General features: G+C 46.9%; 1 protein-coding gene across 1 annotated transcript in view; it reads left to right on the plus strand.

Annotated features, from left to right (window-relative positions):
• CPAMD8 (C3 and PZP like alpha-2-macroglobulin domain containing 8) overlaps positions 1-27,036 on the plus strand; it is a 108,173-nt gene that overhangs the window by 36,460 nt on the left and 44,677 nt on the right. The window contains exons 14-20 of the mRNA XM_057709551.1: positions 2,103-2,286; positions 3,987-4,159; positions 4,786-4,935; positions 5,307-5,483; positions 6,961-7,103; positions 11,907-11,969; positions 22,454-22,685. Coding sequence (XP_057565534.1) covers positions 2,103-2,286; positions 3,987-4,159; positions 4,786-4,935; positions 5,307-5,483; positions 6,961-7,103; positions 11,907-11,969; positions 22,454-22,685 — 1,122 coding nt within the window. The remainder of the gene's footprint in view (positions 1-2,102; positions 2,287-3,986; positions 4,160-4,785; positions 4,936-5,306; positions 5,484-6,960; positions 7,104-11,906; positions 11,970-22,453; positions 22,686-27,036) is intronic.

Here is a 27,036-nt window from a genome sequence, read left to right on the forward strand (position 1 = left end):
GTCTTGGCACCCTTGTTGAGAATCAGTTTGCCACAGGTGTTTATTTCTGGACTCCCAGTTCTATCCTGTTGATCTATATGTCTGTCCTTGTACCAATACCACACTGTCTTACTACTGTAGCTTTGTAGTAAGTTTTGAAATTGGCAAGTGTGAGTCCTACAGCTTTGTTCTTTTTCAGGATCGTTTTGGTTATCCTAGATCCTTTTCATTTCCCTGTGAATTTTAGGATTGGCCTTTGCATTTTGGCAAAAAAGGCCACTGGCACTTTGTCCTCCTAGTGTTACCATCTTATGAAACCATGGTACATTGTCAAAACTAAGAAATAAAAGCACTGCGCATGCCTTATTAACTAAACTCCAGACTTTATTTGGATTTCCCTAGTTTTTCCAAGCATGCCTTTTTTGTTTTGTTTTGTTTTTTGTTTTGTTTTGGTCCAGGATCCCATGCAGGATCTTACATTGCATTTCGTGTCCTCCAGTCTGATGGTTTCTTGGTCTTTCCTTGTCTTTCACGACACTGACACTCTTGAAGAGTTCATTCTTCTCTTTGCTGCTCCAATTTTTGAAATCTGGCTATGGGAGTACCTTTGGGCCAGCTCCTTAAACAGGTGGGTTCTTCTCTTCAGTGGGAGGTAGAGTGACATTTCTTAACCACCCACGGGGAACAGGTGAGGTGTTGAGAATGATATGTTCATCATTTCATTGGATCCTCAGGACCTTATGTCCAGGAGATATAACCTTATTTTACAGATGGGGAAACGGGATCAGAGAGGTGAACTGACTTGCCCACAGGGAGAATGATACTTACCACTCACCACCCCAGATTACCCTCCTCTGGTCATTCAGGGTGGCCCAGATGTTTGGGGGGAGAGTCCTGGATTGTAAAACATGGGGCCGAAGAGGGAACCTCTAAGGCAAAAGTCCAGAGGATGACTTCTCATCCAGCCTGTAGCCTCAGTGTTGGATATGGTCACACTCCAAACCCTTGGAGCGGTCACAGGACTTGGGAGACCTCAGCTGTAACACAGGGAATGAGGGCAGCTTGGATGTCATGGGGTTCTGGCTTCAGGCTTTTGGGGTTTGAATCCTGTCCCCACCACTCACTGATGTTGGGAAGGGACCAAGCCCTGCGCCCCCCTCTGGAAACTTGGGGAATTTGATAAAACCCAAATCATTGCATGTACATCCGTGAGAAGGTCCAGCCCATTGCCAGCACGGATGCCTGGTAAACTTAGGGAATAGTCCCCAAGCGCATCCTCCCACCTGACACCAATTGCAGAATTTGGGGGGCAGTTGTGTGTCACCAAACCACATTCAGTTTCTTTACTGTCTAGAGGGACTCACCTAATCAGTGAAAGCTGTTATAATCACAGTTGCGGTTTAATACAGTGAAAGATACAGATTAAAATCAGGCAAGGCAAGAGAATCATAAGGCAGGAGCCAGGCGCGTTCTAAATGTGAACTTCCAGTTGTCCTCTCCTCACAGAGTCAAGGACAGTGTTGCTTTGCCAGCAACAGTGTGGGACCACATGCATGGTGTACTGCCAACCAGGGATTCTCACCTGAGCCTCAGTGTCCAGGGTTTTTATGGGAGGTCAGTCACATAGGCACGGCTGACCACCTGCCTGGCTGACCCCAGTCTCAGCCCCTCCAGAGGTGGAACTGATCTCGTGTGGCCCAAGGTCCCCACCGTAAATTATATTGTTAGTATCTGGTGTGGCCCCAGACCCCAGGTAGACAGAGACTATCAGGTAGGACATTTCAAGGCCTTAGAGATCACCAGGAGCAGGGGACAAAGGCCAGGCTTCTCTGTGGGCTAGGTCCAGGTCCTTACTACACCGCACTCACTGAGAGCTTCCATACCCTTATCACATTTCTTCCACACCACAGCCCCATTTACAGAGCATCAGCTGAGGTTGCCATGGGGATGTGGCCACAGCCAGGACCGGACACTGAGCACCCCACCCTGAAGCCAGCACTCCTCCCTCAGCTCTCCTGGCCACGCTGTGACCCTACAGTGGCCTTTTCCCCAGGGTAGGCTGTGGCACTGGTGCTGGGCTGTGAGTGCCAGGCCGGGCTCCCCAAGCTGCACATCTCCCACAGGTCGGGGAGGATGCCCACTTCCCTGTGATGTCCACGTGTCCCTGCAATTTCACCCTGTACTACGAGGTGGCTGCGAGGGGCAACATCGTGCTTTCAGGCCAGCAGCCTGCCCACATCACCCAGCAGAGAAGCAAGCGGGCGGCCCCGGAGAAACCCATTCGTTTAATGCACCTTTCTGAGACAGGTGAGCCAGGCCACAGGCTGGAGGTTCCTTTTCTTCCTTTTGAACCATTGAGACTGGGATGGGCACTCCAGCAAGGAAGGGTAAGCAGGATGCAGCCAGGAGAAAAGCCTGCCTCAGGGTGGGGGGCACACGTCCCAGGCAAGAGCGGGCTGGGGCCAGGAAGGTGGGCAGTGGCCAGCTGCTGGCGGCAGCTCCTCTGCAGGCTGCCATGGGCTGGGCCCCTGCACAGGGCCACGCTGTGCCACATTGCCATCTGCCAGGCCCCCATGCCTTGGCTCAGACTGATTCCCCATTTAGGAGTCCTTCTCTTCCTCTCCTTGATGCCACGTCCCCCTCACAAGACCCATCTTCTCCCCTGGGTCTTCCCAGCCCCCTTCTCTTCACAGCCCTTCTGCCTAAAGCAGGGTCCCCAAACTAAGGACTATGGACACTTGAAGGATGTCCTCTGCGGTGCGGCTGTGCTGTGCACTGTAGGGTGTTGTGTAACATCCCTGGTCTCCACCCACTAGATGACAGTGGCCACCCACCTACACACAGTATGACAACCTAAAAGGTCTCCAGGTATTGCTGACGTCTCTAGGGGGAAAAATGACTCCTGGATGAGAATCAGTGAGATAAACAGATAGATTATAGATAGATGATGGATAGATAGATGGTGGATAGATGGATAGATAGATAGATATAGATAGATTCATAGATAGAATCATCAAAGGATAAATTGATGGATGGATGGATGGAGTCATGGATAGATGGATGGATGGATAAATAAATAGATTCATAGAATCATCAATAGGTAAACCAATAGGTGGATGGATGAGTCATAGATGGATAGATGGTCGAGATGGATAGATGACAGAATAGATAGGTAGATCAATAGATGATAGATAGATGATAGATAGATAGATAGATGATAGATGATAGATAGATAGATAGATAGATAGATAGATAGATAGATAGATGATAAATGATAGATATAGATAGATTCATAGATAGAATCATCAAAGGATAAATTGGTGGATGGGTGGATGGAGTCATGGATAGATGGATGGATGGATAGATGAATAGATTCATAGAATCATCAATAGATAAACTGATAGGTGGATGGATGAGTCACAGATGGATGGATAGATGAGATGGATAGATGATAGATAGAATAGATAGGTAGATAGATAGATAGATGGTAGATTGATCGATAGATGGATAGATAGATAAATGGGAAGTCAGGCAGACGGGAAGTCAGGCAGACAGGAAGTCAGACAGGGTCTCTGTCATCTAAGTTACTTTCTCACCCTTAGCACTACTGGTGTTTGGGGCCGAATTATTCCCTGTGGGGCTGTCCTGTGCATTGTAGGGTGTTGAATAGCATCCCTGGCTCCCACCCACTAGATGCCAGCCACACCCCCCAAGTTGTGACAACCAAAATTACCAAATGTCCCCGGGGGAGCAGCATCACTGGTCGAGGACCACTGGCCTGAATGGTGCTTTGGCCATTGTGCACCCACCTCCTCTTGGGTTTATCTTCCCTTCTGGGTGAAATAACAGGAGATGTCAGTATCCATGGAGTCCTTGTCCTGGGCCAGCCTTGGGCTGGCACCTCTTTGCGCTACACCCCACGTAACCCCCAGGGCAACTGGGGCATCCGTGGTCCTCCTGTGGGATGCTGAGCTTTCATGTCTCTCCCCACCTTTGACTCGTCTTAGAGCCCCCTCCAGCCCCAGCAGCAGAGGTCAGCGTGTGCGTGACCTCTCTCCGGCTGACCGTGACCCCCAACATGGTCCCCCTCGGCCGCCTGCTGGCCTTCTACGTCAGGGAGAATGGAGAAGGGGTGGCTGACAGCCTCCAGTTTGCTGTTGAGACCTTCTTCGAAAACCAGGTAGAGCATCAGGGGCAAAACTGAGGGAGAGAAGGGAGACAGGCAAGCGTCATCGGGGCTGGGGCTGCAGGGTGTCGGGGCTGGGGCTGCAGGGTATCGAGGCTGGGGCAGACGGCACACAGCTGCCAGTCAGACTCCGTGTAGTATGACAGGCAGGACCTGTAAGGGCTGCCCTGTCTTCAGGAACCTAAGCTGCGTCTTTCCTGGGGATCCCCCAGAAGTCACCCAGATGGGGATTGCATTTATTACTCACAGGAAAAGTGGTCAGCTGTTCTCTGTCCCTGCTGGGCTCCAGACCTAAGGGACACCACTCATGTCCCCCAAAATAGGCTCAGCCCCCCACGCCCTCTCCCCGCACCCTCCAAAAACTGGCTGCAGTGTGTCCTCTGTCGCCACACATCTCCCCACTTCTCTTTTCCCCTCCCATCTTCTGCACAGAAATGTACCAGTTCCACCAGCCTAGTTCTTGTCACTCAGCCTCCCATCCTTGTCCTCATCTGGGCAGCAAAGCCAGGGTCCCAACTGAGCTGGTGAAGACTGACTCTCCTTGGAGGGCAGAGAGGGTGGGTGGGGAGGTCCGGAGAGTTTGGCCAAGTTCCCAGTTTCTCTGCTGTGTTTGGGTTCAGGTTTCACTGATGTATTCAGCAAACGAGACCCAACCCGGGGAAGTCGTCGACCTGCGGGTCAGGGCTGCAAAGGGCAGCTGTGTGTGTGTCGCCACGGTTGACAAGAGCGTCTACCTGCTCAGGTCTGGGTTTCGACTCACTCCCGCCCAGGTAAGCGGGGTCCCTCGGATGCTGGGCCCTGACATCATCACAGACGTCTCTTGCTTTCCAATAGCTGAAAAGCCCCATATAGATGCAGATTCTCTTCTCCACTGGGTTCTTTCTCAGCAAACCCCATCCTTGTTGCTGCTTTGGTGCAGTTGAAAGATCTTGGAGCCAAATCCATGTGACATTGTCTGGGTCCCACCACTTCAGCCCCAGTCTGCCCATCTTTAAAATGGGTTAATGCCACCAATGCCCATCTCCTGAGATTAGCTGCAAGTGATAACATGTGAGAGGATGTTGAGATGGGAGCATACCAGACCAGTTTGGGTTGAAAAGAAACCCTCAGTTGACCAGTTCCTGCTCCCCTTTGTTTGTAGGTTTTCCAGGAATTGGAAAATTACGATGTTTCCGATGCCTTTGGGGTGTCCAGGGAGGATGGATCCTTCTGGTGGGCTGGGCTGACAGCCCGCCGCCGCCGCCGCCGCCGCCGCCGCCGCTCCTCCATCTTCCCGTGGCCCTGGGGCGTCACCAAGGACTCCGGGTTTGCCTTTGCCGTAAGGAGAGATGGTCTTGAACCCCACCGCCCCCTTCTGAGCTCTTCTTCCTTTGAAACAAAGGGTCTCAGGGTACAGAGATGGGTCGGGGTGGAAGTTTCCAAACTTTGAGTGCAGCAGAATCTTTTTGATTCTCCCCAGTGGAAGCGCATATGCAGACCCTCCCAATTTGCAAAACAGACAGGAGCAAAATGAGTGTCCTTCGATAACCTGAACTTGCCCTGGAGCAATGATGTTGAAAGTGTTTTGGTGGAAGGAAAACCTTCACAAAGGGTGCAGATGCCTTGTTCTCAGGTGACAGCCTCACCCTTGTTGACTTCTGCAGCTCACATCTGATTTCCTTCCTTCCTGGTTCCAGGGACCAGGTGGCTGCTCTGGGCGCATTACACACAAGCATCATTCTAGCCCACGTTAGGATGCTGGCGGCCTCCACTCAAATGAATGAGAGTGCTTTTCATCCCAGTTTTAAAACCATTTAAAAGGCATCCTTGGGAATTCCCTGGTGGTCGAGTGGTTAGTACTCCGTGCTTTCACTGCTGAGGGCGCAGGTTCACTCCCTGGTTGGGGAAGTAAGATCCTGCAAGCCACATGTCATGGCCAAAAAATAATAATAATAAGAGACATCCTTTTCCTCCCATTTTTATTATGGAAAAATTTTAAACATACAGAAAAGTTGGATGAATTAGCGATGCCTGTAGATCCACACAATAAACATTTTCTGTATCAAATATATATACATATATATGTATATTTTTTATTGAAGATCTTTTTTGATGTGGACCATTTTTTTAAAGTCTTTATTGAACTTGTTACAGCACTGCTTTTGTTTTATGTTTTTTGGTTGCGAGGCACGTGGGATCCTGGCCCCCCGACCAGGGATCGAACCCGGACACCCTGCACTGGAAGGCGAAGTCTTAACCGCCGGACCACCAGGGAAGTCTCTATATTATAACAGTAATAATTGCAGCCATCAGTCATTGGCTCTCAGTCGGGATTAGGCACTGTACCAAGTGATTTGTTTTAAATCGAGGTGAAATTCACGTAGCAGAAAATGAACCCGTTTTAAAGTGAACAATTCAGTGGCATTTCGTACATTCATGGTGTTGTGCAAACCAGCACCACTGTCTAGTTCTAGAACATTTCCATCACCCCAAAAGGAGACCTGTCCCCATTAGCGCTCACTCCACATCCACTCTGCCCCAGCACTTGGCAACCACTAATCTGCCTGTGGTTTTGGGCATTTCATATAAATGGAATCATACAAGATGTGGCCTTTTGTGCCTAGACCACAAAGGTGCTGGCCTCCCCTCTGCTCTGCCCTAGAGGGTCACTGCCATGATTCCCTTCGTCCGTGTCACCAAGTCTGGAGAGAGGACTGACTCCCCCAGGGCTACTCTGCAGTGATGTTGGGCCAGTGACTTCTGGGGCCACAACATCCGCTTCCCCACCGTGGGTCTGGGCGTTGTCTGTTGCCTAGGAAACAGGACTGGTGGTGATGACAGACCTGGTGAGCCTGAACCACCGGCAGGATGGCGGCCTGTACACTGATGAGGCTGTCCCCGCCTTCCAGCCCCACACAGGGAGCCTGATGGCAGCAGTGTCCTCCAGGCAACCCCCCAGGTAATTGCCTCTGCCTCAAGCAGGGCTGTCTAAACTCATACTGTGGACATTTGGGGCTGGGTCATTTTCTGTGGTGGGGCTATCCCATACGCTCCAGGGTGTTGGGCGGCGTCCTTGGTCTCCACCAACCAGATGCCAGTAACACCCTCTACCCCCCAGTGGTGACAACCAAAAATGTCTTCAGACATTGCCCAACGTCCCCTTGGGGCCAGAGTCACCACTGACCTAGCGCGTTGGGGCACTGAGCACTTTGGACCTGCTTCCCCCAGCTCTTGGCCCCACCCAAGTGCATGGAGTTGGGGGTTGGGGGGGAGCAGAAGAGAGAGCAAGGTGTGTCAGGGAAGCAGATCTGCCTGGGGGCAGAAGAATTGGGGCAGAGTCGGAAGCTGGGCCTTGATCCTCCCGCTCGCGGAGCCTCTGTTTAGAAAATTCTTTCTACTACCCTTTCTCCTTCCTCCCACCATTTCTTCCTTCCTTCTCTCTGTCTTCCTCCTTCCCCTCCAACTCTTTACTTTTTGAAGTTAGACACCGAGTAATTACTTTTCAGTCTTTCTTATTTTAAATGAGATATTTAAGCCTCAGAGTGTTGCTTTGGCTGTACCCAGGTTGTGCTATGACGTGTTTCCACTTTGCTGGTTTCCAAATAGATTCTTTTTTTTTTTTTAATTTTTAATTTTTTTTTACAATAAACTGCATATATTTAGAGTGTGCTGTTTGGTATCCCAATCTCCCAATTCGTTCCCCCCCAAGCCCTCCCCGCTTTCCCCACTTGGTGTCCATATATTTGTTCTCTACATCTGTGTCTCTGTTTCTGCCTTGCAAACCGATTGATTTGTACCAGCAAATAGATGCTTCCTTGTCGAACTATTGACTTGCCCAGATGTGGCAAGTGACTTGCCCAGATGTGTTTCCAATTTTCAAGTGATTTTTAAAAGTATTATTTTTTAACGTGTTTTATAAACTTGTGTCAGATGTGCATCGTGGCCAGCGAACGTGGTCTGTGTGATATCCATCATCTGGTTTTTATTTTGGAGACTGCCTGTATGTTCAGTTTTTGTAAATGCTCCTATCTGCTTGAAAAGAATGTCCAAGCCCCTGTCATTGGGTACAGGATTCTCTGTGAGTACTTTTGGTCGAGTCTATGGTAGATGGTGCACAGATCTTCCATATCCTTGTTTGTTTTTGTTTCTTTGTTTGTTGGCTAACCTCAGTTACAGAGAGAGAGGGGTTCACGTCTCCCTCTTAGATTTGCGGCTTTATCCCTGGTCTCGTAGAAACCTTTGTTACACAGGAGGTGATGTTTCCTCTTCTCTTGTCTCTCCCTTGTCCCCTCCCTTCTGCTCCTCCATCACTCACCTGTCTTTTTTTTTTTTTTAAGAACTTTTATTGAGATACAGTTAACAGACAGTAAACTGTATATATTTAGAGTGTACTATTTGGTATCCCAATCTCCCAATTCATTCCCCCCCAACCCTCCCCGCTTTCCCCACTTGGTGTCCATATGTTTGTTCTCTACATCTGTGTCTCTACTTCTATTGCAAACCGGTTGATCTGTACCATTTTTCTATAGTCCACATATATGTGTTAATATACAATATTTGTTTTACTCTTTATAGCTCACTTCACTCTGTATGACAGTCTCTAGGTCCATCCATGTCTCTACAAATGTCCCAGTTTCATTGCTTTTTACAGCTGAGTAATATTCCATTGTATGTACGTACCACATCTTTTTTATCCATTCACCTGTGGATGGACATTTAGGTTGCTTCCATGTCCTGGCTATTGTAAATAGTGCTACAGTGAACATTGGAGTGCATGTGTCTTTTTGAATGATGGTGTTCTCTGGGTATATGCCCAGCAGTGGGATTGCTGGGTCATATGGTAACTCTAGTTTTAGTTTTGCAAGGAACCTCCATCCGGTTCTCCATAGGCTCACCTGTCTTCTTTCCCACCTTCATTCTTTGCTTCCCCAACTAGCTCCTCAACTCCAGGTTTCAGCCAGCCAGCTTGGGAAGAGGGAGGGTGTTTTGAAGACCTTGCCGTCTCACTTTCTCTCGATTTAGGGGTGCGTAGGCTGGGAAAGGGGAGACAGGCCTTGGATGTACCCTTTCCTGCCAGCTTCTTCAGTGAGAGGCACAGAACCAAGTGGGCAGGGATGGGTTCGGTGTACTCAGCAGTGCCTCAGCGTCTGGGTCTCTTTGGAGACCTTGAGGGTGCCACCCAGACTCCTTAGCCCTTGTTCTGAGCCAGAAGTGGCCCAGAGGATCTCCCTCCCTGGCAGCCCTGTCCATGAAAGCCCTCTTCTTCTTATTTATTTATTTTTGGCTGTGTCGGGTCTTAGTTGCAGCACACGGGATCTTTTGTTGCCACGCATGGGCTCAGTAGTTGGGGCACACGGGCTTCTCTCTAGTTGTGGTGCATGGGCTCCAGAGCACGTGGGCTCTGTACTTGTGACATGCAGGCTTTTTTTAATGGTGGCACGCAGGCTTAGTTGCCCCACGGCATGTGGGATATTAGTTCCCCAACCAGGGATTGAACCTGAGTCCCCTGCATTGGAAGGCGGATTCTCAACCACTGGACCACCAGGGAAGTCCCCAGAAAGCCCTCTTCTTTCAAGCCCTCTCTGCCCAGATTGGGAGCCTTCCCAGTCCCCTTAGTCTCCTCTGCAGTGGTTTCTGCATACCTGGATCCCCTAGGTTCTTGATGTACAGCCCAAGTCACACATTTAGCAGGAGTGTGGCAGGCCAGTGAGGGTCCTAGTTTCCAAACTCCACATCAAGGCATGGGCAAATCAGGCTCCCCCTGTGGTACTTTGGACGCACATGAAGGCATTTCTGAGATGTGGTTGAGTAAGGGAGGTTGAACATTGGCCCCTGGGCATCTTTCAGCCAGACACTACCCTGGCAGCCTGGAGCCTCCCATAGGCACGCCTCCTGAGAGCTTGGCCTGGAGTGGGTATGCAAGCAGCCTCTAAACCCAGAACCACAAAGGGAATTGTAAATCCTAATGCAGAAAGGCATAAGAAATGCCTTAAAAGTAAGTGTCTGTGCCTTTTTGTAATTGGATAACGCCTCCTTATTCTGAAGGATGTTTTTCTTAACCATATGCGTGTGGTTAAATTTTTTTTCAGAGAGTATGAAAGGGCATGTAATGAAATGGAAGTCTTCCTCCCATCCATTCCCTTCTAAGAGGCAATAATGGTCAATAATTCCTTGGATATCCTTCTAGAAATTTTCTGTGTATACACAAGGATTTTTAAAAAAAACGCAATGGGAGAACTATGATACTGTTATGTACCTTCCTTTTTAAAGTCAACAATAAACCTTAGAGACCATTCCGTATCGGTACACATATACTTACATCACCCTTTTCTACTGACATGTAATATTCCACTGGGTGATGTACTATCATTTGATTAACCACACGCCCTATTGATGGAGATTTTGGCTGTTTGTTATTTCTTTGTTTGTTTGTTTGTTTGTTTGTTTGTTATTTCTGACAGGGGTGCAGTGAACCACACCATAGTCTGTCTTTGCACATGTGTCTCTGGTTAATTTCAGGGTCCATCCCTGGGAGAGGTAGCTGCAGGTTGAAAGGGATGTGCGTGTTTTTGATCTTGAGAAGTTTAGCCAGATGTCAAGTAGGGCTTATTAATATTATTTTTTTAAAGAATGGGACAGTCCCAGGACTTCCCTCGTGGTCCAGTGGTTAAGACTTCACCTTCCAATGCAGGGGGTATGGGTTTGATCCCCGGTCAGGGAGCTAAGATCCCACATGCCTCAGGGCCAAAATACCAAAACATAAAACAGAAGCAATATTGTAACAAATTCAATAAAGACTTAAAAAAAAAAAAGAATAGGATAGTCCCTGAGGAAGGTGGACTGTGAGGCTTCTGAGGATAAACCAAGAATGAAAGCACGTGAAAAAGAATGTATATATGTATAACTGAATCGCTTTGCTGTACATCAGGAATTAAACTAATTCAACATTGTAAATCAACTATACTTCAATAAAAAAAATTTTTTTAAGGAATGAAAATGCAGAGGAAGGGGGAGGGGGGCTGGGAGAGCTCAAAGTGATGAGGCAGAAAAACGTGGCAAACCCAGGGAGGGAAACTAACAAAGGAGAGGACACGGGGTGGTCCCTGTGGCCCTTCCTACCTTCGCAATTCAGGATACGAGGCACCACTATCATTTTTTTAAGCGCTCTATTGGAATATAATTGCTTGACACTGTTGTGCCAGTTTTTGCGGTACACCAAAGTGAATCAGCTGTATTTATACATATATCCCCATATCCCCTCCCTCCCGCGACTCCCTCCCACCCTCCCTATCCCAGCCCTCTAAGTCATCATCCATCATCGAGTTGATGTCCCTGTGTTATGCAGCAACATCCCACTAGCTATCTGTTTTACATTTTGTAGTGTATATATGTCAGTGCTACTCTCTCACTTTGTCCCAGCTTCCCCCTCCCCCCCCCCCCACCCCGTGTCGTCAAGTCCATGCTCTACATCTGCATCTTTATTCTTGCCCGGCCACTGGGTTCATCAGTACCACCCACTATCATTTTAAGAAGCCTCTGTCAAGCCTTGGATGCCTCACTTTTACTAGTCCTAATCAAGTGGAATGTTCACCCTGCCAGGTGAAAGAATTAACATATTACGTCCTAATCGAGTAGAATGCTAACCTTTCCAGGTAAGAGAATTGAAATGTGTAGAATGTTAACCTGCTGGAAAAGGGAATTCAGTTATGTGCATGAAACTTTAACCATTTCTTTTTTGTTTGTTTCTTTTAAATTTTTATAGAGCAGAGAAGAGGAAAAGGACCTTCTTCCCTGAAACATGGATTTGGCAGTGTCTCCACATCAGGTACAGTAAGATTCCTTTCCTTCACTGCCTTTGTGGGCTGACTCAAAGGCTCTCATGAAAGATTGTTCCCGGTGGGTTTGCCTGGAGATCTGACACCATCATCTGAGTAAGACACTGGGCATCCGTTTCTAACACATAAAACTCAAAGCTATGAAGTCAGCCCCAAATCCCTCTGCAGCCTCGGACATCTGCCCATGAAATATGAAATTCGAGGGCTTCGTGCCTCTTACAACTCCCTCTTGGGGTAACTCTATCCGCTCTGTTTATATAACGAGCTCATTAAAATGATTACAGTTCCCTGGAACATGAACTCCATTCCACCCACCCCACTCCCTCCTCGCTCCTCAGGGGACCCAGGCTTCTGCCCACAAAACAAGCTGCTTTTCTCAGCACATTTCCTTTCTACATTGTTTTCTCTTTTCGTTCGCCCTGAAGCAGCAGTGCTTGCCAGATGCAATTGGCTTTTTCCTTTCAGTGCTTAGTGTCAGGAGGTAGTGGTGACCTGCCCTGGGAAACCAGTGAAGCATGAAAGTTCAGACCCCGGGGCCAGCGGGTGGGCCAGCGGGTGGAACGTGCTGCTGAGCTGGGGTCCCCTTCTCAGCGTGAGATGACATGGCCCATGTTCAGCACAGAACCAAGCGCTCAGCCGGGGGTTCCTCAGGCTGCTTTCACTGATGTGCATGTCCCCATTATAGGCAGTCTTCCCTGCTGGTCGGAACAGAAGCTGATGGTTAAGTTTTGTTCTGGGCGTCCAGATTTAAGATGGGCTGCTGGTCCGTCATCAGAGATGTACAGAAAGTAAATATGTACCTATTTTCTGTGTGCTGGGTGATGTTTTGGGTGCTGGGTAGTGTTTTTGGTGCCAGGCATGGCACCTGGAACAAGGCAGATCGGGTCCCCTCACTCGCAGAATTTATGTTTTAGGCCCCCAAAGGCTTCATGCTTCCATAGGGCCAGTGTTCTCATGGAGAGCTTGGCCCGGGGCTTGGGAGGAAGTAGAGGGGACTTTGAGGAAGCCAGAGACTCCCAGGGTAGGTGGAACCCAAGCTCAGTCCTACAGGATAGACAAAGAAGAAGAGGGGGAAGGGTGTCCAGGCAGTGGGACCAGCATGGGCAAGAGTTGGGGGAAGGGAGAGGATGGTGATTTTCACATGGTTGGAGTGAGGCAGGAGGGGCTTAGAAGAGGAGGCAGGGACTGTGAAGGCTGTGCGGGGTGTGGTGGGGGGGTGGAGAGCCACAGAGGGTTGCTGGGAGGCATTTGGGATTTGAGATGTTCTCTCTCCCTCTGTTGGCGGGAGCAAGGATGAGTCAAAGGGGGCAGATCTGAGACCAAGGAGGAGGAGATTCTTGTGGGGCCCAGGCAAGGACTGGTCAGCACTCTCTCTCCCTTTTTTTTCTTTTTTTTTTATAATTTTTAAAATTGGTAAAATACACGTAACATGAACTTTACCATCTTAACCATTTGTAGGTGTACAGTTCAGTGGTATTAAGTGCATTCATCGTGTTGTGGTACCATCAGCACCATCCATCTCCAGAACTCTCTTCATCTTGCAAAACTGAAACTATGTTCCCATTAAATACTAACTCCCCAGTGCTTCCTCCCCTCAGCCCTCTAGCGCCAATCTTCTACTTTTTGCCTCTATGAACCTTACTGCTCTAAGGACCTCATGTTAGTGGAATCATATGGTATTTGTCCTTTTGTGATTGGCTCATTTCACTTAGCCTGCTGTCCTCATGGTTCATCCTTGTTGTGGCGTGTATCAAAATTCCCTTTCTTTTTAAGGCTGAATAACACTCCATTGTATGCATGGACCACATTTTGTGTACGCATTCATCTTTTGGTGCACACTTAAGTTGCTTTCACCTTTTGGTTATTATGAATAATCCTTCTTTGAAAATGGGTGTGTAAATATCACCTCAAGACCCTGTTTTCAATTCTTTGGGGTATATACCCAGACGTGGAGTTGCTGGATCATATGGTAATTCTATGTTTAATTTTTTGAGAAATCAGCATATTGTTTTCCACAGTGGTTGAACCCTTTTACATTCCCACTGACAATGCACAAGGATTCTTCTTTAAATGTTGGGTAGAATTTACCAGTGAAGTCATCACATCCAGAGCTTCCCTTTTTGGGGAGATTTTGATTACTGATTCAATCTCCTTACTAGTTATAGATCTATTCAGGTTTTTTATTTCTTCGTGATTCAGTCTTGGTAGATTTTGTGGTTCTTGGAATTTATCCATTCATCTAGATTGTCCAAGTTGTTGGTTCATAATAGTCTCTTAAAATCTTTTTTATTTCTGTAGACTCTGTAGTAATGTCCCCACTTTCATTTTGGATTTTAGTAATTTAAGTCTTTTCTCTTTTTTTCCTTAGTTCATCTAGCTAAAGGTTTGTCAATTTTTATTGATCTTTTCGAACAACGAACTTTTGGTTTCACTGATTTTTCTCTATTATCTTTCTTTTTTTAAAGAAATGTTTATTTATTTGGCCGCCCCATGTCTTAGTTGCGGCATGCAGGATCTTTGTTGTGGCATGCAGGACCTTTAGTTGCAGTATGCGGGATCTAGTTCCCCGACCAGGGATCGAACCCGGGCCCTCTGCATTGGGAGCACGGAGTCCTAACCACTGGACCACCAGGAAAGTTCCTCTGTTATTTTTCATTCTTTATTTCATTTATCTCTGCTACAATCCTTATTATTTCCTTCCTTCTGCTTCTTTATTATTTGATTTCTTTTGTTTTTCTTTTTCACATTAAATTGTAAAGTTAGGTTGTTTACTTGAGATCTTACTTTTTTTTTCCTTTTTTTTTTTTAAGCTCTGTATTGGAATATAATTGCTTTACACTCTTGTACCAGCTTTTGAGGTACACCAAAGTGAATCAGCTGTATTTAGACATATATCCCCATGTCCCCTCCCTACTGCGACTCCCTCCCACTCTCCCTGTCCTGGTCCTCTAAGGCATCACCCATCATCGAGTTGATCTCCCTTTGTTATACAGCAACTTCCCACTAGCTATCTATTTTACACTTGGTAGTGTATATATGTCTATGCTACTCTCTCACGTCGTCCCAGCTTCCCCTTCACCCCCCCCACCCCCCCAACCCTGTGTCCTCCAGTCGATTCTCTGCATCTGTATCCTTATTCTTGCCCTGTCACTGGGTTCATCAGTACCATTTTTTTTTTAGATTCCATATATATGAGTTAGCATACAGCATTTGTTTTTCTCTTTCTAGCTTTCTTCACTCTGTATGACAGACTCTAGGTCTATCCACCTCATTACATATAGCTCCATTTCATTCCTTTTTATGGCTGAGTAATATTCCATTGTATACATGTGCCACATCTTCTTTATCCATTCATCTGTGGATGGGCATTTAGGTTGCTTCCATGTCCTGGCTATTGTAAATAGTGCTGCAATGAACACTGTGGTACATGTTTCTTTTCGGATTATGGTTTTCTCTGGCTGTGTGCCCAGTAGTGGGATTACTGGATCATATGCTAATTCTCTTTTTAGTTTTTTAAGGAACCTCCAAACTGTTTTCCATAGTGGCTGTACCAACATACACTCCCACCAACAGTGCAGGAGAGTTCCCTTTTCTCCACACCCTCTCCAACATTTATTGTTTCTAGAGTTTTGGATGATGGCCGTTCTGATCGGTGTGAGGTGATACCTCATTATGGCTTTGACTTGCATTTCTCTAATGATTAGTGATGTTGAGCATCTTTTCATGTGTTTGCTGGCCATCTGTATGTCTTCTTTGGAGAAATGTCTATTTAGGTCTTCTGCCCATTTGTGGGTGGGGTTATGTGCTTTTTTGGTATGAAGCTGCATGAGCTGCTTGTATATTTTGGAGGATAATCCTTTGTCTGTTGCTTCATTGGCAAGTATTTTCTCCCATTCTGAGGGTTGTCTTCTTGTCTTGTTTATGGTTTCTTTCTCTATGCAAAAGCTTTTAAGTTTCATGAGGTCCCATTTGTTTATTCTTGATTTTATTTCCATGATTCTAGGAGGTGGGTCAAAAAGGATCTTGCTTTGATGTATGTCACAGAGTGTTCTACCTATGTTTTCCTCTAGGAGTTTTATAGTGTCTGGCCTTACATTTAGCTCCTTAACCCATTTTGAGTTTGTTTTTTGTGTATGATGTTAGGAAGGGTTCTAATTTCATTCTTTTACATGTTGCTGTCCAATTTTCCCAGCACCACTTATTGAAGAGGCTGTCTTTTTTCCATTGTATATTCGTGCCTCCTTTGTCAAAGATAAGGTGCCTATACGTGCTTGGGTTTACCTCTGAGTTCTCTGTTCTGTTCCATTGATCTTCCTTTCTGTTTTTGTGCCAGTACCATACTGTCTTGATCACTGTAGCCTTGTAGTATAGTTTGAAGTCAGGAAGCCTAATTCCACCCACTCCATCGTTCCTTCTCAAGATTGCTTTGGCTATTTGGGGTCTTTTGCGTTTCCATACAAATTGTAAGATTTCTTGTTCTAGTTCTGTGAAAAATGCTGTTGGTAATTTCATAGGGATTGCATTGAATCTAAATTGCTTTGGGTAGGCTAGTCATTTTCACAGTGTTGATTATTCCAATCCAAGAACATGGTATGTCTCTCCATCTGTTTGTATCATCTTTGATTTCTTTCATCAGTGTCTTATAGTTTTCTGCATACAGGTCTTTTGCCTCCTTAGGCAGATTTATTCCTAGGTATTTTATTCTTTTTGTTGCTATGGTGAATGGGAGTGTTTCCTTAATTTCTCTTTCTGCTTTTTCATTGTTAGTGTATGGGAATGCAAGAGATTTCTGCACATTAATTTTGTATCCTGCTACTTTACTGAGTTCATCAACTAGTGCTAGCAGTTTTCTGGTAGAGTCTTTAGGGTTTTCTATGTATAATGTCATGTCATCTGTAAAGAGTGACAATTTTACTTCTTTTCCAATTTGGATTCCTTTTATTTCATTTTCTTCTCTGATTGCTGTGGCTCAAATTTCCAGAACTATGTTGAATAATAATGGTGAGAGTGGACACCCTTGTCTTGTTCCTGTTCTTAGAGGGAACTCTTTCAGTTTTTCACCATTTAGAATGATGTTGGCTTTTGGTTTCTCATATATGGCTTTTATTATGTTGAGGTAATCTCCTTCTATGCCCATTTTCTGGAGAGTTTTTATCATAAATGGATGTTGAATTTTATCAAAAGCTTTTTCCACTTCTATTGAGATGATCATATGGTTTTTATCCTTCAATTTGTTGATATGATGTATCACATTGATTGATTTGCATATTGAAGAATCCTTGCATCCCAGGGAAAAACCCCACTTGATCATGGTGTATGATTTTTTTAATGTGCTGTTGGATTCTATTAGCTAGTATTTTGTTGAGGATTTTTGCATCTATATTCATCAGTGATATTGGCCTGTAATGTTCTTTTCTTGTGACATCTTTGCCTGGTGTTGGTATCAGGGTGTTGGTGGCCTTGTAGAATGAGTTTGAGAGTGTTCCTCCTTCTGCTATATCTTGGAAGAGTTTGAGAAGGATAGGTGTTAGTGCTTCTCTAAATGTTTGATAGAATTCGCTTGTGAATCGATCTGGCCATGGGCTTTTGTTTGTTGGGAGAGTTTTAATCACAGTCTCAATTTCCATATTTGTGATTGGTCTGTTGATATTTTCTGTTTCTTCCTGGCTCAGTCTTGGAAGATTGTATTTTTCTAAGAATTTATGCATTTCTTCCAGGTTATCCAATTTATAGGCATATAGTTGCTTGTAGTAGTCTCTCATGATCTTTTGCAGTTCTGCGGTGTCTGTTGTTACTTCTCCTTTTTCATTTCTAATTCTGTTGATTTGCATCTTCTCCCTTTTTTTCCTGATGAGTTGGGCTAATGGTTTATCAATTTTGTTTATCTTCTCAAAGAACCAGCTGTGAGTTTCATTGATCTTTGCTGTTGTTTCCTTCATTTCTTTTTCATTTATTTCTGATCTGATCTTTATGATTCTTTTCCTTCTGCTCACTTTGGGGTTTTTTTTTGTTCTTCTTTCTCTGATTGTTTTAGGTGTAAGGTTTGGCTGTTTATTCGATATTTTTTTGTTTCTTGAGGTAGGACTGTACTGCTATAAACTTCCCTCTTAGAACTGCTTTTGCTGCATCCCATAGGTTTTGGGTTGTTGGGTTTTCATTGTCATTTGTTTCTAGGTATTTTTTGATTTCCTCTTTGATTTCTTTAGTGATTTCTTGGTTGTTTAATAGCGTATTGTTTAGCCTCCATGTGTTTGTATTTTTTACATTTTTTTTTCCTGTAATTGATATCTAGTCTCATGGCGTTGTGGTCAGAGAAGATGCTTGATATGATTTCAATTTTCTTGAATTTACCAAGGCTCGATTTGTGACCCAAGATGTGATCTATCCTGGAGAATGTTCCATGTGCACTTGAGAAGAAAGTGTATTCTGTAGCTTTTGGATGGAATGTCCTATAAATATCAATGAAGTCAAGATGGTCTAATGTGTCATTCAAAGCTTGTGTGTCCTTATTTATTTTCTGTTTGGACGATCTGTCCATTGATGTAAGTGGGGTATTAAAGTCTCCTACTATTATTGTGTTACTGTCGATGTCCCCTTTTGTGGCTGTTAGCATTTGCCTTATGTATTGAGGTGCTCCTATGTTGGGGGCTTAGATATTTACAATTGTTATATGTTCTTCTTGGATGGATCCCTTGATCATTATGGAGTGTCCTTCCTTGTCTCTTGTAATAGTCTTTACCTTAAAGTCTAATGTGTCTGATATGAGTATTGCTACTCCAGCTTTCTTTTGACTTCCATTTGCATGGAAGTCCCTTTACTTTCAGTCTATATATGTCCCTTGGTCTGAAGTGGGTTTCTTGTAGGCAGCATATAGACAGGTCTTGCTTTTGCATCCATTCAGCCAGTCTGTGTCTTTAGGTTGGAGCATTTAATCGATTTACATTTCAGGTGATTATTGACATCTATATTCCAATTACCATTTTCTTAATTATTTTGGGTTTGTTTTTGTAGGTCTTTTCCTTCTCTTGTGTTTCCTACTTAGAAAAGTTCCTTAAGCAGTTGTTGTAAGGCTGGTTTGGTGGTGCTGAATTCTCTTAACTTTTGCTTGTCTGTAAAGCTTTTGATTTCTCCTTTGATTCTGAATGAGATTCTTGCTGGGTAGAGTATTCATGGCTGTAGGTTTTTCTCTTTCAGGACTTTCAGTATATCCTGCTGTTATCCTTATGGGTTTTCCCTTATATGTTCTTTGTTGCTTTTCTCTTGCTGCTTTTAATATTTTTTCTTTGTGTTTAGTTTTCATTAGTTTGATTATTATGTGCCTCGGTGTATTTCTCCTTGGGTTTATTCTGTATGGGACTCTATGCACTTCCTGGAGTTGGTTAATTATTTCCTTTCCCATGCTGGGGAAGTTTTCCACTATAACCTCTTCAAATATTTTCTCAGACCCTTTCTTATTTTCTGCTTCTTCTGGGATGCCTATGATTTGAATGTTGGTGCACTTAATGTTGTCACCAAGGTCTCTGAGACTGTCTTCCATTCCTGTTATTCTTTTTTCTCTTTCCTGCTCTGTGGCAGTTATTTCCCCCATTCTATCTTCCAATTCACTTATTCGTTCTTCTGCTTCAGTTATTTTGCTCTTTATACCATCTAGAGTATTTTTAAGTTTGGTTATTTTGTTGTGCATTACTCTTTGTTTGCTCTTTAGTTCTTCTGAGTCCTTATTAACTGTTTCTTGTATTTTCTGTATTTTGTTATCAAGATTTTGGATCATCTTTACTATCATTACTCTGAATTCTTTTCCAGGCAATTTTCCCATTTCCTCTTCATTTATTTGGTCTTGTGGATTTTTTCCCTGCTCCTTTGCCTGCATGGTGTTTCTTTGTTTTCTCATTTTGTCTAATTTATAGGTTTTGCTGTCTCCTTTTCCTATGCTGCCTAGTAGTAATTCCTCTTGTTTCTGCCCTCTGCCCCCTGTGGTGGGGTTTGTCCAGTGTCTTGAGTAGGCTTCCTGGTGGGGGGGGGTCTGGTGTCTGCTTTCAGGTATGTGGCTCTGTGTCTTTCCTCTCTGATGAGCAGGGCCGTGTCAGGTGGTGTGTTTTAGGGTATCTGTGAGGTTAAAATGGCTACAGGTAGTCTGTGTGCTGATGGGTGGGTTTGTGTTCCTGTCTTGTTTGTAGTGTGGTGTGAGGTGTCCAGCACTGGCAGTTGCAGACAGTTGGATGAAGCCGAGTTTAGAGTCTGATACAGGGCTCTGTGAGAGTTCTCTGCAGTTAATCTTCCTTGTGTCTGAGGACTCCCTAGTAGTCTAGCATCCTGTATTCAGTGCTCCCTCCCCAGAGCCTCCTGCTTGATTCTGATGGAGTAGTCCAGACTTCAGAGGTTGCTTGTCCCAGTTATGTCAGGATCTTTGCAGTCCTTTCTGATGTCCAAGGTTGTTTGCTGGTGTTCAGCTGGTTCTCTGTGGGAATTATTGCATCTTTTGGTGTATTCCTGATGCATCTGTGGAGAGGGATGTATTCTACATCCTTCTACTTCTGCTCCATCTTTCTTCTCCGAGATGTTATTTTTTAATGTAAGCCTTTATAGCTATAAATTTCCCCCTCAGCACTGCTTTTGCTGCATCCTGTGAGTTGTGGTGTGTTGTGCTTTTGTTTTCACTCATCTCTAAGCACTTTTTAATTTCCTTTGTGATCTCTTCTTTGATCCATTGGTTGTTTAAGATGTGTTAATTTCCACCAATTTGTAAATTTTCCAGCTTTCCTTCTCTTGTCGATTTCTAACTTCATTCATCTGATTGTGGTCAGAGAAGATACTTTGTACGCTATCTCTCTTTTTAAATCCATTGCTACTTAACTTAGTTTGTAGCCTAACATATGGTCTGTCATGGAAAATACCCCCTGTGCCCTTGAGAAGAATGTGTATTCCATTGTTGTTTTGGGGTGGAGTGTTCTGTATGTATCTCCTTGTTCCGTTTCCCACAGACCCGTCCACTGTCAGGTGGATCACCCAAGACATAGGGGTCATCTCACTTGAGGGGAGCCCTGAACAAAAGGATCTGGCAGTTTTATGGACCATGTGGTGGGGTTGGGGGTGGACAGGGGAGAGAGCTAGGAATGGGAAAGTACTGAGCCCAAGTGGGGAGGAAGGTTTTCAGTGTTTCCTTCTGACCGTAAGGAGGCCTTGGCAGAGGTGTCTGAAGAAGATCTCTGCCCATGGTCCCTTAATGCTGAAGAGACCTGGGGGTGGGAATTCTGAGATGGAGTGAAAATATGCAAAGAGCATGGCCAGCCAGGGGGGCCTTGAGTCCTTGGCTGCAGCTCCCCTCAGAGACCGCAGTGCACTCCCACCCCTCTCCTCACCTCCCTACCCTGCCCCTACCCTGTAAGGCCTGTGGGCCTTTGTAATGGCTTGTGAGCTGGCCTGAAAAATCACACTTACATTCTTAACAGGGAGCTGGGCTCTGCAGGAATGTATGGGACAAGGGTGTCAGGCCAGGAAGTGTGGATGTCCCCCACCGGCAGGCATTCCTTGGCTTGTGGCTGCATCACTCCAGTCTCTGCCTCCATCTTCACCTGGCCTTCTTCTCTCTCTCTCTTTTTTTTTAAATTTAAAAAATTTTTTGGCTGCATTGGGTTTTCATTGCTGCGCGCGAGCTTTAGTTGTGATGAGCAGGGGCTACTCTTCATTGCGGTGCGTGGGCTTCTCATTGCGGTGGCTTCTCTTGTTCCAGAGCACAGGCTCTAGGCGCACAGCCTTCAGTAGTTGCAGCTCACAGGCTCAGTAGTAGTGGCACAAGGGCTTAGTTGCTCCAAGGCGTGTGGGATGTTCCCAGACCAGGGCTCAAACCCGTGTCCTCTGCATTGGCAGGCGGATTCTTAACCACTGCACCACCAAGGAAGTCCTGGCCTTCTTCTCTGTGTGTGTGTATTTCCCTTTTCTTATAAGGACACCTGTCATTGGATTAGGGCCCACCTTAATCCAGTATGACTTCATGTTTTTTTTTTTTTTAAGAAACAAACACATTTATTGATCTATTTCATCTTAACTAATAACATCTGCAAAGACCCTATTTCCAAATAACGTCACATTCACAGGTTACCAGGGGTTAGGACTTGGACGTGTCTTTCTGGAAGACACAAGCATGCTCTAAGTGACCAGTCCCCTCGATTCAATGTCTTTCTTCCCTAAACAGGGCAGAGCACACAGTGCCAAAGTTTGCCTCTCTGAACCCATGTTTTGGATGGTCCTGTGATCACAGCCATTTTGAGAGACATTCATGTTTCCAATCATGGCGAGTCAGGGCTGAGGGATGACTTTCTCCTGTCACACGCTGTGGGGTACCTTCCATGCTTATTTCCAAGCTGTCGAGGTGTGGCAGGGCACCTTCCTGGGACCCAAGACCACGCAGCTGGATTCCTCTGGCCTCTGAAGCATGGCCCTGGAGAAGAGGATATGGTTGTCTGTCTTTCCGCAGTGATCGGTCTGGCGAGGAGACACTCAGTGTGCAGGTCCCTGACTCCATCACCAGCTGGGTGGGCGAGGCCGTGGGCCTGTCTGCCGAGAGGGGCCTGGGCATTGCCGAGCCCACTCTGCTGAAGACCTTCAAGCCCTTCTTCGTAGACGTCACGCTGCCCCCCCACGTGGTCCGAGGGGAGCAGGCCAAGATCCCGCTCAGCATCTACAACTACATGGACACCTGCGCCGAGGTACCAAACCTGCCTTCCGTATACAGCCTTTCCCATTCCCGGAGGTGAGGGCCGAGGGGCAGCATCCTTGATGTCGGGAGGCAGGGGGAGGTGGGGTCATCCTGGGGGTGGGTGAGTTGGAGGGGCACAGTACCTGTGATGCTGGGAGGTGGGGGTGGATGGGGTCATCCTGGGGCCTATGGGGGTTAGCACCTGTGATATTAGCAAGGCAGAGGCTGGATGAGGTCAGCTTCTACTTTCACCGGCTGTCTAACCCTGTGTAGGCTGGGGATGGGAGTATGTGCAGGGCAGGGATGGAGGCTGACAGATGTGATGGGGCCACTGTCCTTGACTCCTGGTCCCACAGAAGTTTGGGGGATAAGTATCATATATAAGGGCATGGAGCAGGGATCAGCAAACCTTCTCTGTAAAGGACTGGATAGTAAATATTCCAGTCTTTGCCAGCCAGAGGGTCTCTGTTGCGGCTACTCAACTTGGTTGTTGAGCAGGAAAGCAGCCACCAGTAATATGCCCATTGAATGGGCCTGGCAGTATTCCCATAAATCTTTATTTCTGGATACTTCAAATTTGAATTTCATTTAATTTTCACGTGTCACAGAATATCATTCTTTTTTAAAAAACCTCCTCCTCACCCCCAATTGTTGAAAAAGAAATGTAAAAACCACTCTTAGCTCCCTGGCCTCACGGAAGCAGGCGATGGATGAGATTTGGGTTGGGTTTTGCTGATCCCAGCACAGAGGCAGGGAATCCTGGCGGTCCTCCGAGCAGGCGCTCCGAATCTCAGTTTCTACGTAAAAAAATTGGCTGACCTTGGCCATGTTATTCCACCTGTTGGTGTGTCAGTTTCTACAAACGTCAGGCAGACAGGAGTCTTCCGGGTGGTTAAAGGGTTAAATGGGTTAGTAGTCCCCATAGGTGCTAAGAACAGTGATCGTGGGTGTGCCAAGTATCTTGTTGATGCTGCTCTTGGGGTCTCAGGGCCTGCAGGGTGCTGTGCAATGGGGAGGGGCATGGCTCCTTCTCAGAGGAGGTGGAAAGGCTATTGTATCAGTTTCTTCTGGCTGCCGGAACAAAGTAGCACAAACTGGGTGGCTGAAAACAGTGGCAATGTATTTTCTCACAGTTCTGGAGGCTGGAGTCCAAGATCAAGGTGTGGGCAGGGTTGGCTTCTTCTGGAGGCTCAGAGGGACAGTCTGTCCCCGACCTCTCTCTCGGCTTCTGGCAGCTGCCCGCAATCCTTGGCGTTCTTTTGGCTTGTGGCTGTTTCATTCCAATCTCTGCCTCAGTCTTCCCATGGCCACCTTCTCTCTGTGTGTCTTTACATCGTCTTCCTTCTGTGAATAGACATCTCTGTGTCCAGATTTCCTCTTAGAAGCTCCCCCGTCTTATTGGATTAGGGTCTACCCTCATGACCTCGTTGGAACTAGATGACATCTGCAGAGACCGTAGTTCCAAGTGAGGTCACATTTCTAGGTACCGGGAGTTAGGACTTTAACGTATCTTACTGGGGAACACAAGAGAACCTGGAACAGCTACCCCAAGGAGGTGGGCTTGGGGATTTCAGACCCTGATGACGAGGAGGGACGGCAGGCAGTGTGGAGGGAGCCGTGGGGACCAGGATCGGGTGGGGCAGGGTGGGGAAGAGGTGTCCGGGGGTCTGAGCATCCATGTGGCTAGGTGGGGGCGTGGACACCCTCCTCCCCCTCCTTTGTAATTCTTTTGCACCATCTCATCCTGGATGTTGGCCGATGGGTGGAGAGAAGAGAAGGGAGGTGGGCTCCCATGGTTAGGGGCAGCCCTCAGGAGTGGGAGTTGGGAGCCAAGGCTACGGATGGAGAAGTGAGTGGGGTGCAGGGTCAGGGGTCCCACTTGGAGCAAGCCTGTTTTCTGCAGGTCAGCTTGGAGGTCAGGCTACAGGTCTCAGCCTCACCCCCAGCAGCCCGGGGAGCCTGCTGACCTTGTCCTGGCCCTGCCCATGTATGTGTGGGGTCCTCCAAGGCTGCCGGCACATTCCCCACCAAGGGCAGAGATGTGAACTACAACCCCAGGCCAAAGACTCTGGAAACCAAGAGATTTTATTCACCCCCTGCTCAGATTTCTGGCTTTTCCTTAAAAAACAAGGCTTTCTGGCCAAAGAGAGATTGGAATTTACCACCTGAAGGACATCACGGCTGGTGGGGGTGGCGGAAACCCAGCCCCCAGATGACCCTTTGGACTTCCAACTTGGTGTTTGCATTTACCAGCCCACTTTGTCCCAGTTTCCTTATCTGGGTGTGAGAGAGCTCCCTGTACCCCCTCCCCCCACGGCTATGTCCGTGATCATTTTTGAGCCTGGCCCAGAGTGAGGACAGCAGCATTCGGAGTCTCTGAGTCTCGGCTCGGAGGGTGACACTGAGTTTACATGAAATCATTTATTCCTTTTTTCCTTTGCAAATTCTATCCCTCCACTGAATGATTACGTCTACCCAAGAACATGCTGCACGGGATGCTGTGTGATGGCCTTGAGGCCAGTAAAGGACTCTTCCCATTGCTGTCTGCTTGGCACAGTCCAGCTTTGAGGCTGGTATTTGCATTTGACTTTCCGGTGCTTATTTGATTCTACGGAAGAGCCACACGTAACGTGCTGTCACATAGGAACGTCTCTCTTGGGTCTTTAATGAAAAGAACATGCCAAGTGCAGGTCTGGAATAGAAATGAAACTACCAGGACTTCCCTGTGGCACAATGGTTAAGAATTCACCTGCCAATGCAGGGGACATGGGTTCGAGCCCTGCTCCAGGAAGATCCCACATGCGGCGGCGAAGTTAAGCCAGTGCGCCACAACTTCTGAGCCTGTACTCTAGAGCCCATGAGCCACAAGAGAAGCCACTGCAGTGAGAAGCCCATGCACCGCAATGAAGAGTAGCCCCTGCTCTTGGCAGCTAGAGAAAGCCCACGTGTAGCAACGAAGACCCAACAGTCAATAAATAAATAAATCTATTTTAAAAAAAAAGAATTAAGTGTCAGGAATTCCCCGGCTGTCCAGTGGTTAGGACTCTGTGTTTCCACTGCAGGGGGCATGGGTTCGATTCCTGGTTGGGGAACTAAGATCCCGCAAGCTGTGCCGCATGGCGTGGCCAAAAATCAAACAAACAAAAAAACCAAAAGCAAACAAACAAACAAAAAAGAATTAGGTATCTGTAGGGAGCCAGGGAAGCCCTGAGATGGGGTGGCTTCCCTGAACATGGAAGTCTGGGCGATGCTTAAGCTGGGCACCAGCCCTGGAAGGGCATTCCTGGAAGAGGGAACAGCATGCACAAGTGACAGCCGGAGGCAGCTTGGCTTGTCCCAGGAACTGCCTGTGACACAATCTGGCTGGGCTTCAGGGTCTGGTTGGGAAAGCAGGGGAGAAGGGGGATGCTTGTGTATTAATCGGAATGAGAGCCACTGCAGTAGGAACCACAGCAGTGGCCGTGGGGTGGCCTGGAGGGGGCCAAGAAAGACACGTGAGGGGCTCAGGGCAGTCAGCTGGGAGCAGTGCCCCAAACTCAGCACATTTATCATTCATCCTTTTTCTGTAGTTTATGGCTGGGAGGAATAGGACCCCAGTTTCAGCACGCCTGGATCAATGTAGGCTCGTCCCTGATCTCAGGGTGATCCCCGAGGGAGGCTCCCTCCTGAACTGCAGGCAGGCCCCCCAGGTGCCCATTTCAGCTGTGAGCACGTGCTGGTGGCTGGCTTGTCAGCCAGAAGAAGGAAGCCCTGCTGGGCAACAGGTGTGTCCAGGGATGACCATGCGTCAGTTTCAGGAACAGCCCTCACCATGTGACGGTCCCGAGGCTCCAGGAAAACAGGCCCATCCAGAGCCCTCAGCCTGGACAGCCAGTTCCACCCAGGACCCGGAAAATGTATCTCACTGATACTTGACGCTTGAATTTCTTCTTTCCTCCGTGGAAGAAATTTCTAGAAGAATGCTGTCTCGAGGGGGATGGGGGAGCCCCCAAAGCACCCTGCACCAACCATTCTCACTCAGGTCCCGCTGGGCCTGCCCTTGGGCAGGATTCAGACACCCTGTCGCACTTGCTGCTGTAAAGATGCTCTGTACACACCTGCGTGTATGTGACTTAGGTGCGTCGAGCCTCTGAGACCGGGGATTGCGTGTGTCTTGTTCAGATCTGTTTCTTTGCTCCTAGCAGGGCGCCTGAACCCACTAGGTGTTGCATATATGCTGGTTGGACAAATGGATGTGGAGCAAAGCGCCTGTTGTAGATTGAGGGGTATAAACACAGAGGCACACGGAGATATGGTGTGCACACATGCACATGGGTAGACAGCCATGCGTGCACACGTGTACAGAGACACTGGCCTTCATG

This window comes from Hippopotamus amphibius, chromosome 15 (assembly GCF_030028045.1).
Source record: "Hippopotamus amphibius kiboko isolate mHipAmp2 chromosome 15, mHipAmp2.hap2, whole genome shotgun sequence".
NCBI lineage: Eukaryota > Metazoa > Chordata > Mammalia > Artiodactyla > Hippopotamidae > Hippopotamus > Hippopotamus amphibius.